The 12,449-nt window shown below is 35.9% G+C and overlaps 1 protein-coding gene and 1 long non-coding RNA gene across 2 annotated transcripts; both read left to right on the forward strand.

Moving 5' to 3' along the window:
• The first annotated feature begins 253 nt into the window (after positions 1-253).
• LOC121955874 lies at positions 254-2,982 on the forward strand. Its single transcript, XM_042503958.1, has 6 exons — positions 254-362; positions 602-910; positions 2,135-2,269; positions 2,382-2,471; positions 2,556-2,584; positions 2,917-2,982. Exons 1-6 carry the CDS (start codon positions 302-304, stop codon positions 2,980-2,982), a joined length of 690 nt encoding a protein of 229 aa, XP_042359892.1. The 5' UTR covers positions 254-301.
• A 3,458-nt stretch (positions 2,983-6,440) lies between these two features.
• LOC121955118 lies at positions 6,441-7,575 on the forward strand. Its single transcript, XR_006106601.1, has 3 exons — positions 6,441-6,555; positions 6,640-6,668; positions 7,005-7,575. It is a non-coding gene; the product is annotated as an uncharacterized LOC121955118 (long non-coding RNA).
• Positions 7,576-12,449: the final 4,874 nt, after the last annotated feature.

Consider the following 12,449-nt stretch of genomic DNA (forward strand, 5'->3'; position numbering starts at 1 on the left):
GCAATGCATTGGTATTGTGTCATGTGATCAAACTGTACATTTAAATCAAACAGATTTTAGCTTTCAAATATCATTTTATCCTTAATTTAACTCGTGAAAAACTGGAGCATAAAGAAATGGCGCTTTTCTGTTTTTGTTCAGAGTAAATTTGACAGCTGACAATAGAGACAAAAAACTTTTTTATGCGGAAGTCTCACTTTGTTTAGCACAGGAAGTACCTTATCTATAGGTATAACCGATGCAAAACTCAGGTTCAGAGACTCTGACAGTTCAGTGTGAAAGCCAGAGACAGAGAACAACAATGATTACATTCAGATGGATTTACATGTTTTTATTTCTGATTCTGGTGCTTCGTTTTACAGGTAAGGGTACAAATTACAAATTTAAATTTTATTTAAATAAACAATTTATATTACTTTATTACTGGTAATATTTCATAAATATATTTTAGGGCACTAACCTTCATTATCTCAGTCAACAAAGTCAAGTGAATGCTGCTTTTAGTTTAGGGTCTTGAAAGTCAAGAAAAAGACACGTTGACCATCAACGTATGAGTCTTACTGAGATTGAAGTTGATTTTTTTTTCTCATTGTGTCTTCAGTAACTGTACAGAATCCAACCCCGTATGCTGCCAGAGTCGGAGTTGCTGTCTCGCTTCCTTGTAAAGGTTTGAGAGATTATCAGTGCAGCAGTATTACCTGGATCTTCAGTCACTCTGGCAGATCAATAACGCTGCATGAACATGGAAAGATTCTTGAAGCTAAATCAGGGCAGCTGAGTGTTGGATCTAACTGTTCTCTGAATATAAAGATGGTCACACTTGAGGATGCTGGTCGTTACACCTGCAGACAGTTCAGATCAGGACAGCAACACGGTGAAGACACTGTGTATGACATCTCTGTTGTTAATGGTGAGTATTTACATCATAATGTCTTGTTAGAACAATACACTGAAATATTACAATACATGTGATTATAGTGATGAAGCTTATTTGTAATGATGTCATGTGCTGTACTACTGTTTTGACTATGAATGGTTAAAACACACTGATGAGGCTGTATGAGAGTAACGTTAATATAGCAATAGTCAAGACCACTCTGTCACTGTGACCTTTATGACTGTCTTGAAGTGAAAGTGCAAAGCAAGATATATTTTGTAAATTAAATGTATAGATGACAAAATTCTTTCACTAAATATGATGAGATGGAAAATGATAATTACTTTTTGCCAACACAACTGCAATCCGTGTTTCTCATGGTGAGTATTTACTTTGTAATGTCTTGTAAGAACAATACACTGAAACAATACAATAATACTGATTACAGTGGTAAATTTAATTTTACTCTTATAAAACATTGTAATCCTGTGCTGACAAATGTGGATGGCATAAAATCACATTGATGAGGCTCGTTCACTGTGACGTTTATGACTTTGTACCATAAATAATTAAAGTACAGTGTTAAATGATGATGGTTATTAATGTAAATAAATGTTTTTCATTTATCCAGGTAAAGCCTATTGCCATAATATTTATTCTGCAAACTAGGGATACATATATTTGTGTGGTTCATACATATCACATTAACATTTCTAAAGTGACGTACAATATGAACTGACTTTGCTGTCATGAGGTGAAGGAAATGCAGTGCGGCAGACGCCTGCCAAGCTGCAGACTGTTTGAGACCAACAAGCAACAAAACTGGTGTCATCCATGCGTATTCCAGCGGCTTTTTAGCCATCAAGCACTGGTGTTTTTTAGTGATCTCTTCCTGTTTTCACTGAGAATGATGACACACATTAAGACTTCACTGCATTTCCTGCATGGATAATGCCACAAAAAGCAGTTGTATTTTACCGCAACAGTGCTGCATTTCTTGCCTGGCTTTTCCTGTGGGGAGAGCTACATTTCCTGCTGGGTGAGTGCCACTAAAACGTGGTACTTCCAGCCAAAACATAATCCTTACCATAACCAGGTGGTTTTTGTGTCTCGACATCGCCACACATTAACTACTGTATTGCAGAGATGTCAAGTTTCAATGTGAAGTTTACACAATCCGCTGTGTGGAAATGTATTGTATCTTTAGTTGGAAGAAAGGTACAATGCCAACATTTATTCTGGAGATTGTGTTGACAGGTGAGGACACAATCACAGCAACACCTAAACAAATGACAATTAAAACAACTAAAGCACCAACAACAATGACAAAAACCACAACAGCCTGGACGCACACAACAGCAACTGCAGTCAACTGTCCAACAGCAAAACAAGGTGATATCAATTTCATATTTTTGTCTCCTTCTTTAGATCAGTTGTAGTCAGTGTATTTTCACACATCGAAAATACAATATGCAGTATAAGAACATGGAAATTTTCTTTCCAGACTGGTGGTTGAGGCTCACCATTGTGTCTGTGGGTTTAGCTGCACTCATAATAATTGTTGTGGCCGTCAACATGTGGATGAGAAATAAAGGTGAGAACATTCACAGATAAAAAGTTTGGTGAACCTGGATTTTACTGTGGAAACTAAAGTCAACTTTTTCGCTCGTCTTTTCAGAGAAGAAGACACAGATGGAAGAAATCGCTGTGAGTTTCACAGCTAATAATGAAATGTTTTTACTGTTGGTACTTACACACTTCAGAATAAACTGTAGATACAGAGGAAGACAATAACAAACAGGTCAAGTGAGCTGGATGCAAAAATAAGTGAAACATGACAATATAATGTAGTTTAATACAACACTGACACAAATACAGAGATCTGAATCAACTCCTCTTTGACACAAACTGCACATGATGAGGTCGACATTAAAGGGCAGCTTCACTTAAATGACATCATGTTGTGCAGTGGACGCCTCCAGATCACAGCTGTGGGATTGGAAAGTGTGTGTTTGATTGTGTTGTGTTGTTTCTCACAGGTGCGTTATGATGAAGATGATGGTACAGTGAACTATGAAAACATCACACCCTCTGATAGAGTTTGACCAACACTTCTGCCTCCTTAAGATTAACTCATCATGTTTTACAAAACTGAAAAATTGTAAAAAAAAAAAAAAAAAATAAAACTGACAAAAAAAATCCTAAAGTCATTTTGAAAGACTTACTTTTGTTTTAGTCTGATGTGTATTTCTGCATCAGCTGTAAAAACTTTTCTCATTTGCAGTCAGTTTAGGAAAACAGCAGCTGGAATTATCTTCATTGAACAGCAAAGACCATTTCACTCTTGCTCTCTTTCTTAATTTGTCTTCCAGCTGAAGATTTTAAAGCTGACTTTCAGATTTACTGGCTGTTATTGAATCCACAGCAGCTTGAGCTCAGTTTCATGTCTCCATGTGCAGAAATTTAATCTATTTTCATTTAACATTGCTGTTAATATATTTGTTGTGTTGTTAATATGTTTTTCAGTGAGTTTTTAGTCTTCATGGAGTCAGTAACATTCTTCTCTGTATATATCTGATAACAATTTCATCTGCAAATAAAGAAGTATACATTTAGAATGATAAATATGAGTATGGGACTGGGATGATTTTTTTTATTATGCCTTCATGCCAGTGATAACTGTGGCTGCTCAGAGACATTTATGTTTTCAGGTTGTCTGTCCCATTCATGTGAACCAATATTTGAAGAGTGTCTTGTTATGCTGATGTTATGTGCCCATATAAAGCAACAAGTGAGATATATATATATGTATACACAGTCAATTATTTTCTGTAACCACTCGTCCTTGTAAAGGTCGCGGGGGGGCTGGAGCCAATCCCAGCTGCCGGAGACCCCGGAGAGAACCCATGCAGAACATGCTATATATATACTGTATATATATATACACAGTATATATATATATATATATATATATATATATATATATATAGTAAAAAAGGATGACAGTCACAATGAGGAAGTGACACATATTAATTAGAGGAAGTAGATTCTACATTTTTCTTAAAGAAGCAACTTAGAAGCAGAGAGAGACAGAGAGAACGATGGCTGAATTCGATGGATTGAAATTCATTTCTCATAGTGCTGCTTCATGGATTAAAAACAGAAACATTTAAAAGAGTGAACTTATTGCTATCATTAATTTTACTTTCTTACCTAAAGTTTGTTTAACCAAGACACACAAGTGTTTGTTTGATTTCCAGTGAGCTGAATAGTGAGTTTAGTGAAACCAGCAGTGAGGCATATACTGTATAACTTCAAATAAAAGCCGAGTCCCAATAAGACGCCGAGTCCCTTTAATAGCCAACTGTGGCTGCACATTTTCCCAAATAAATGTCTGTCTCAATAAGAGGCCTGGTCTTGTTACCATGCTGTTAATTCTTATTGAAGATTTTTAGGTCTATAATTCGGGGTTGTTGGCTACCTGCTGGAGATAACCTTAGTCAGCTGCTGAGATCACTCATACAATATGTATATATTTTTAAACTTTTGTCAATATCAACATACTGCACAAATCTTTAGCTTCCAAAGATTCTCACAGTTCAATCATCAAGTTATCAAAAATCAAGTATCAAGTAATTTTAATGAAACCATGAACACCAAAGAGGACATTTTTTTAAGCTCGGGAAAAAATGTCCAGTGTCCAATGTTTTCATTATTTTTAATTTTTTTATGTTTTGTTTTGTTTTTTGTTTTGTTTTGTTTTTTTGTTTCCCTGTTTTGTTTTGTTTTGTTTTTTGTTTTGTTTTGTTTTGTTTTGTTTTGTTTTCTCTTTCTTTTCTTTTCTTTTCTTTTCTTTTTTCTTACTTTTCTTTTCTTTTGTCTTTTTCTCTTGTGTTTTGTTTGTTATTTTGGCAAATTTTCAGGTAATTTTCTTGTACTTGTCACAGATTTCTTGCTGATCTGTGGGTCATGTCTTTTTTTTGTTGCTCTTTACCTTCTTCATCCATTACCCTTCTGTTTTTGAATCAAATATAGCCATTTTGTCCAGGTCTCAGAGGGTTCAATAAATAATCTGATTGTATTTCCATTGTTGCTGAGCATGTTTTGTGTGAAAGGAATGAAAAGCTCGTCCATATAGACTCCCGTCTCAAATTTAAGCCTGTTGAGTTCATTGATTCAAGCAAATAATATCCCAGGCTATTGATCAAGTTTTACAGTATGCAGACTTTTGTTGTATCTTAAATTATCTTCACACTGACATTAACATTGCATTTTTGTATTTTTCTTAATTCTTTATATTTCTCTCTCATCTCACAGCAGCAGAAGCCCTCTCCTACACTGGCAGAGTCGAAGATGACGTCACTTTGCCCTGTGAAAATGTGATTGAAGATCAGAATAATTGTGACAGTACTACATGGCTTTTTAGTTCATCAGCAAACGCACATTCAAAAGTGCTTTTTTTTGCTGCACAGATTGTTGCTGAGGACAAATCTAAATCATATAGACTGAATGTTACAGATAAATGTTCTCTGGATATAAAGAAGGTCACATATGAGGATGTTGGTCAATATACTGCAGACAGCACAAATCATCACGACGAATTCAAGACGCTGTGGTTCATCTCTCTACTGTTACCTGTGAGTATGTTTTCAGCTCAACTGTCTTACTAGAACAATCTACTGAAACATTACAATAATTATGATTACAGTGATAAAGTTAACTCTTTCTCTCACAATATCTCATATAGTGGATGAACATGAGGCCGGTGATGACGTGATTTTTTCGCTGCTCTGTGAAGACATATGGACCATGTACACACACAGCTGAGTGGCTGTTTGAGGGTAAAGAAGTGGATAAAGACAACCGAGATATGAGGACATCACAGTCTCCCTGTTATGCCTCTGTGACCTTTGATGCTTCTCTCTCCATCTACACATCAAGATATGAGTTATTTAAATGTGAAGTGACTGACGGTGTTAAAGTGCATCAGTTTTCCTTCAGATCTCAAACCTCAGGTGAGAACATGCTGAGCTGTTTAAAGTCACTTCAAACTGATGAGAATAATGAACTAAAATATTTGTTAATTTTGTGAATTTGAAGTTTTAATATTTCATCACAGCAGTTTGAGTTGTGTTCATCTGTTCAGGCAAAGAAACAAAAACAGCAACAACAGAATCAACAACCGAAAATAACATATCAGCAGGTGCCAATGATGCTTCACCAAAACTAAAAGGTAGTGACTCAATGTTTAATGTACCTTTCTTCTCTCTGTCAGCCTCCCAGACTTTTTCTGTCCTCATATTGAGCTTACCAATATTTTCTGTAAAATACACAAAGGTGAAAGTGACAGAGAAAATCAGCATAGATTCATTTTCAAAACCTTGAAAGCATGAATGATGCTGGAGTACAAATCTTTCTCTGAAATCAAAGACACGGCAATAATGAACAAGTTAAAGTCGCTTTTGGCTCATTTAAAAAGATTAAATCCTTTAAAAAGTATCAATAACAACAATTACTATAACACTGCATTTTTGCATTGGTGTTTTAAGCTGCAAGCAAATGTTTTAAATGTTTTATTGTCTCTCCAGACTGGTGGTTGAGGTTCACCATTGTGTCTGTGGGTTTAGCTGCACTCATAATAATTGTTGTGGCCGTCAACATGTGGACGAGAAATAAAGGTGAGAACATTCACAGATAAAAAGTTTGATGAACCTGGATTTTACTGTGGAAACTAAAGTCAACTCTTTTGCTCGTCTTTTCAGAGAAGAAGACACAGATGGAAGAAATCGCTGTGAGTTTCACAGCTAATAATGAAATGTTTTTACTGTTGGTACTTACACACTTCAGAATAAACTGTACATACAGACAGAGGAAGACAACAACAAACAGGTCAAGTGAGCTGGACGCAAAAATAAGTGAAACATGACAATATAATGTAGTTTAATACAACACTGACACAAATACAGAGATCTGAATCAGCTCCTCTTTGACACAAACTGCACATGATGAGGTCGACATTAAAGGGCAGCTTCACTTAAATGACATCATGTTGTGCAGTGGACGCCTCCAGATCACAGCTGTGGGATTGGAAAGTGTGTGTTTGATTGTGTTGTGTTGTTTCTCACAGGTGCGTTATGATGAAGATGATGGTACAGTGAACTATGAAAACATCACACCCTCTGATAGAGATTTGACCAACACTTCTGCCTCCATCAGACTCCGCTAATAAACTCATCACGTCGTGCAGGACCACTAAAAGATTGTAAAAAAAACAAAGAAAGAATCACTTTATTTTTGTCTGAAATCTTTTCCTGCATCAGCTGAAAAAAGTTTTCTCATCTGCAGTCAGTCTAGACAAACAGCAGCTGCATTTTGACTTTATTGAACAGAGAAGAGCTTTCAGTTCTTGTTCACTTCCTTAAATTTTCTTCCAGCTAAAGATTTCAGAGCTGATTTTTATGTTTACTGCCCGTTATTGAAGCTACAGCAGCTTGAGCTATTTTTTTTTTTCATGTTTCTGTGCGCAGAACAACTCATTTTAATTCACTTTCATTTAGCATAACTGTGAACATGTTTGTGGGTGTGTGAATGTGTCTGTGAACGTGTTTAACTGGGTTTTCAGCCTTAATGGAGTCAGTAACCACCTTCTTTTTATTATATCTAAAAATAACGAGAAAATAAAGAAATTCTACACTTTATTTTGTGGTTTCTTCATGTACGAAAGTGTCATAATGGAAAGCGAGTGTTCTTGTAGGGAACCTTCCCTCTGTTGGGTTGAGAGCAGCTCTTTTCTCCCTGAGCACTTTAATGTGTCTGAATACAGATAGACATGCTGAGGGTCTTTTATAGAATAAACACCGTCTAAAGAAAAAAAGTTGCACATCATAACCAACAATCTTCATCAGTTTCCTCAGTCGTCTTTTTTTGGGAGTTGAAACATGTCAGTGTCACAAATGCATCATGGGACTGGACACTGTGTGAGCTTGAGACTCAACATGAGCTTTAATACAGTTTTTTGACGCAGCATTAGACTGGATCACTGAGTGCAGAAACATTAAACTTTCCTATGAGAGAAAACCACATTTCAAAAAATGTAAAAGTCAAAATTGTAACAGACATTTTGTCTGTTTAGACATCTACATGAAATTCAGAGACAAAGTCTAAAGTCTAAAAGTAACCTATAGGAAATGACATCACAGTCATAACAGGAAGTAGATGCAGCATCTCTCCTTTAAAACAGTATTTTAGAAACAGTTCTAAACATCCGAACAAAAGATAAAGAAGCAGAGTCTTTTTTCCAGGTCGGTGGTTTTGTTTCATCAGTGTGTTGGTGGTTGTTGCAGCGCTCTTAATAATCACTGTGGCTGTCAGCAGGTGGAAGAAAACTAAAGGTGAAAACATTCATATTTTCTGCAAAAGAAGAAGTGGAGGAGTTTGATGATGCAGCTGAACGACGCCAGAAAAGAATACATCAGAAAACAATGTTGCCACATGTTACCAAGCAGCCACTTAATCAACAAACCAAACAAACAAACAGTTACGTTCATTTTAACTGTAGAAAGCCTTTTTGTCCAGAGGGGGTGCAGTAGGTTCACTAGCAGCACAATAACTCAACACCACAAGGCTGCTGGAAATATAAATGAGCATTATACACATGTTAAAATGTGCTGTGGGCACTTGAATGTGTCTGTATCTGTATTCAGTTTATTTTTTATGTTCTGGTATGAAAGTCATTAAAGCAAACTAACAGTAAGTGACACATCTTGTGTGAGTCACTTTTGAGAGTTTGAGTTTAATAGCTGACTGAGAGGAAACTTTGAAATTGTTCACTGCTGTTAATGTCAGATTCTTCTGCTCAGTTTGGATTTCGTATCAGCTCATGTTGGTCAGCAGTTAAAGAGTTAAAAGCTAATGTGGTTTGTCCAAAAAGTGACATATGAGAGAAAGAAAAGATGACAGTCACAATGAGGAAGTGACACTTCATTAATTAGAGGAAGTAAATACATCGTTTGTCTTTAAGAAACAGCTAGTTTAGAGATTTACACGAAGAAGAAACGGAGAGAGACAGAGAGACACGATGGCTGAATTCAGATGGATTAAAATGTCTTTATTTCTCATAGTGCTGCTTCATTTAACAGGTAAGGATACACATCATATAAAGGAATAACAGAAACATTTAAAACAGCAAACTTATTGCAATCATTAATGTTACTTTCTTACCTAAAGTTTGTTTAACCAAGACACACAAGTGTTTGTTTGATTTCCAGTGAGCTGAATAGTGAGTTTAGTGAAACCAGCAGTGAGGCATATACTGTAAAACTTCAAATCAAAGCCGAATCCCAATAAGACACAGAGTCCCTTTAATAGCCAACTGTGGCTGCACATTTTTGCAAATAAATGTCTGTCTCAATAAGAGGTCTGGTCTTGTTACCATGCTGTTAATTCTTATTGTTTTTTAGGTGTATAAACCCGGGTTGTTGGCTACTTGCTGGAGATAACCTTAGTCAGCTGTTGAGATCACTCATACAATATGTATATATTTTTAAATTTTTGTCAGTATCGACATACTGCACAAATCTTTAGCTTCCAAAGATTCTCACAATTCAATAATCAAGTTATCAAAAATCAAGTATAAGTAATTTTAATGAAACCATGAACACCAAAGAGGACATTTTTTTAAGCTCGGGAAAAAATGTCCAGTGACCTGTATTCATAATTAGACATTTAACAGAATTAAAATAATCTTTAATTATTTTTTTTTGTTTTGCTTATTTCTTATTTCATCATGTTTGGTTTTTTTTTTTCTTACTTTCTCTTTTTTTGGTTATTTTTGTTTGTTTGTTTTTGTTTGTTTTGGCAAATTTTCAGGTAATTTTCTTGTACTTGTCACAGATTTCTTGCTGATCTGTGGGTCATGTCTTTTTTTTGTTGCTCTTTACCTTCTTCATCCATTACCCTTCTGTTTTTGAATCAAATATAGCCATTTTGTCCAGGTCTCAGAGGGTTAAATAAATAATCTGATTGTATTTCCATTGTTGCTGAGCACGTTTTGTGTGAAACAAATGTAAAGCTCGTCCTGTATAGACTCCCGTCTCAAATTTAAGCCTGTTGAGTTCAGTGATTTCAGCAAATAATATCCCAGGCTATTGATTGAAGTTTTACAGTATGCAGACTTTTGTTGTATCTTAAATTATCTTCACACTGACATAAACATTGCATTTTTATATTTTTCTTTATTCTTTATATTTCTCTCTCGTCTCACAGCAGCAGGGAGCCCTCTCCTACACTGTCAGAGTCGAAGATGACGTCAATTTGCCCTGTGAAAATGTGATTGATGATCAGAATAATTGTGACAGTACTACATGGCTTTTTAGTTCATCAGCAAACGCACATTCAAAAGTCTTTTTTACTGCTGGACAGATTGTTGCAGAGGACAAATCTAAATCATATAGACTGATTGTTACAGATAAATGTTCTCTGGTTATAAAGAAGGTCACAGATGAGGATGTTGGTCAGTATACCTGCAGACGGCACAAATCAACACAAGAATTTCAAGACACTGTGGTTTATCTCTCTGTTGTTACCTGTGAGTATGTTTTCAGCTCAACTGTCTTACTAGAACAATCTACTGAAACATTACAATAATTATGATTGCAGTGATAAAGTTAACTCTTTCTCTCACAATATCTCATATACAGTGGATGAACATGTGGCCGATGATCGCGTGACGTTACGCTGCTCTGTGAGGACATATGAAACATGTACACACACAGCTGAGTGGCTGTTTGAGGGTAAAGAAGTGGATAAAGACAACCAGATATGAGGACATCACAGTCTCCCTGTTATGCCTCTGTGACCTTTGATACTTCTCTCTCCATCTACACATCAAGATATGAGTTATTTAAATGTGAAGTGACTGAAGGTGTTAAACTGCATCAGTTTTCCTTCAGATCTCAAACCTCAGGTGAGAAACATGCTGAGCTGTTTAAAGTCACTTCAAACTGATGAGAATAATGAACTAAAATATTTTTTATTTTGCTGAGTTTGAAGTTTTAATATTTCATCACAGCAGTTTGAGTTGTGTTCATCTGTTCAGGCGAAGAAACAAAAACAGCAACAACAGAATCAACAACTGAAAATAACATAACAGCAGGTGCCAATGATGCTTCACCTAAACTAAAAGGTACTGACTCAATGTTTAATGTACCTTTCTTCTCTCTGTCAGCCTCCCAGACTTTTTCTGTCCTCATATTGAGCTTACCAATATTTCTGTAAAATACACAAAGGTGAAAGTGACAGAGAAAATCAGCATAGATTCATTTTCAAAACCTTGAAAGCATGAATGATGCTGGAGTACAAATCTTTCTCTGAAATCAAAGACACGGCAATAATGAACAAGTTAAAGTCGCTTTTGCTCATTTAAAAAGATTAAATCCTTTAAAAAGTATCAATAACAACAATTACTATAACACTGCATTTTTGCATTGGTGTTTTAAGCTACAAATGTTTTAAATGTTTTATTGTCTCTCCAGACTGGTGGTTGAGGTTCACCATTGTGTCTGTGGGTTTAGCTGCACTCATAATAATTGTTGTGGCCGTCAACATGTGGATGAGAAATAAAGGTGAGAACATTCACAGATAAAAAAAAGTTTTGATGAAACTGGATTTTACTGTGGAAACTAAAATCAACTCTTTTGCTTGTCTTTTCAGAGAAGAAGACACAGATGGAAGAAATCGCTGTGAGTTTCACAGCTAATAATGTAATGTATTTACTAGTGCTGGGCATAGATTAATTTTTTTAATCTAGATTAATCTCACTGCAATCCTGTAGTTAATCTAGATTAATCTAGATTAAAATTATAGATTTGAATTTTGCCAAAGACATTCAAAATAATATCTATCTATCTAAATGATGAAAATGCATCACAAAATGCTTGAGAAAGCTGTTCTACTATAATATTTGGTAAAGAAAAATAATGTTCCATAAGATTTACTTTGGTGTTTAACTTTTTTTTATTTTGTTAAACACAGACATTTAGGAACACAGGTTCTGTCTCCATGTGGAAAAAGCTTTTTCCTGCTAACTGGAATGAACAGCAGAGGGCGCAGCCTCTGATAACATGACCCTAACTGAACTGTGGGCCTACATTAGAGGTCATGAAGAAGACCATTAACAGTCAGCAGCTTTGTGACACGGCTTGAGCCTAATCACTCCGGTCACTCAGGCAGACCAGCTTCCGCCTTGTTCACGCCCCTCCGCGTAATTCGACCAGGTATACATCCGCGCTTAAACAACAAAGTGAAATTGGTGCCTCGCTCACTGTATAGACCCAACTTAGTGAATAGTTTATCGCGCGATAATTTCCTTATCGCGCGATAAGAATCCCGCGTTAACGCAGCACGTTAACGCCGTTAACGGCCCAGCACTAGTATTTACTGTTGAGTATAAACTGTAGATACAGACAGAGGAAGACAACAACAAACAGGTCAAGTGAGCTGGATGCAAAAATAAGTGAAACATGACAGTATAATGTAGTTTAATACAACACTGACACAAATACAGAGATCTGAA

The sequence above is a fragment of the Plectropomus leopardus genome, chromosome 16 (genome assembly GCF_008729295.1).
Source record: "Plectropomus leopardus isolate mb chromosome 16, YSFRI_Pleo_2.0, whole genome shotgun sequence".
In the NCBI taxonomy this organism is placed as follows: domain Eukaryota; kingdom Metazoa; phylum Chordata; class Actinopteri; order Perciformes; family Serranidae; genus Plectropomus; species Plectropomus leopardus.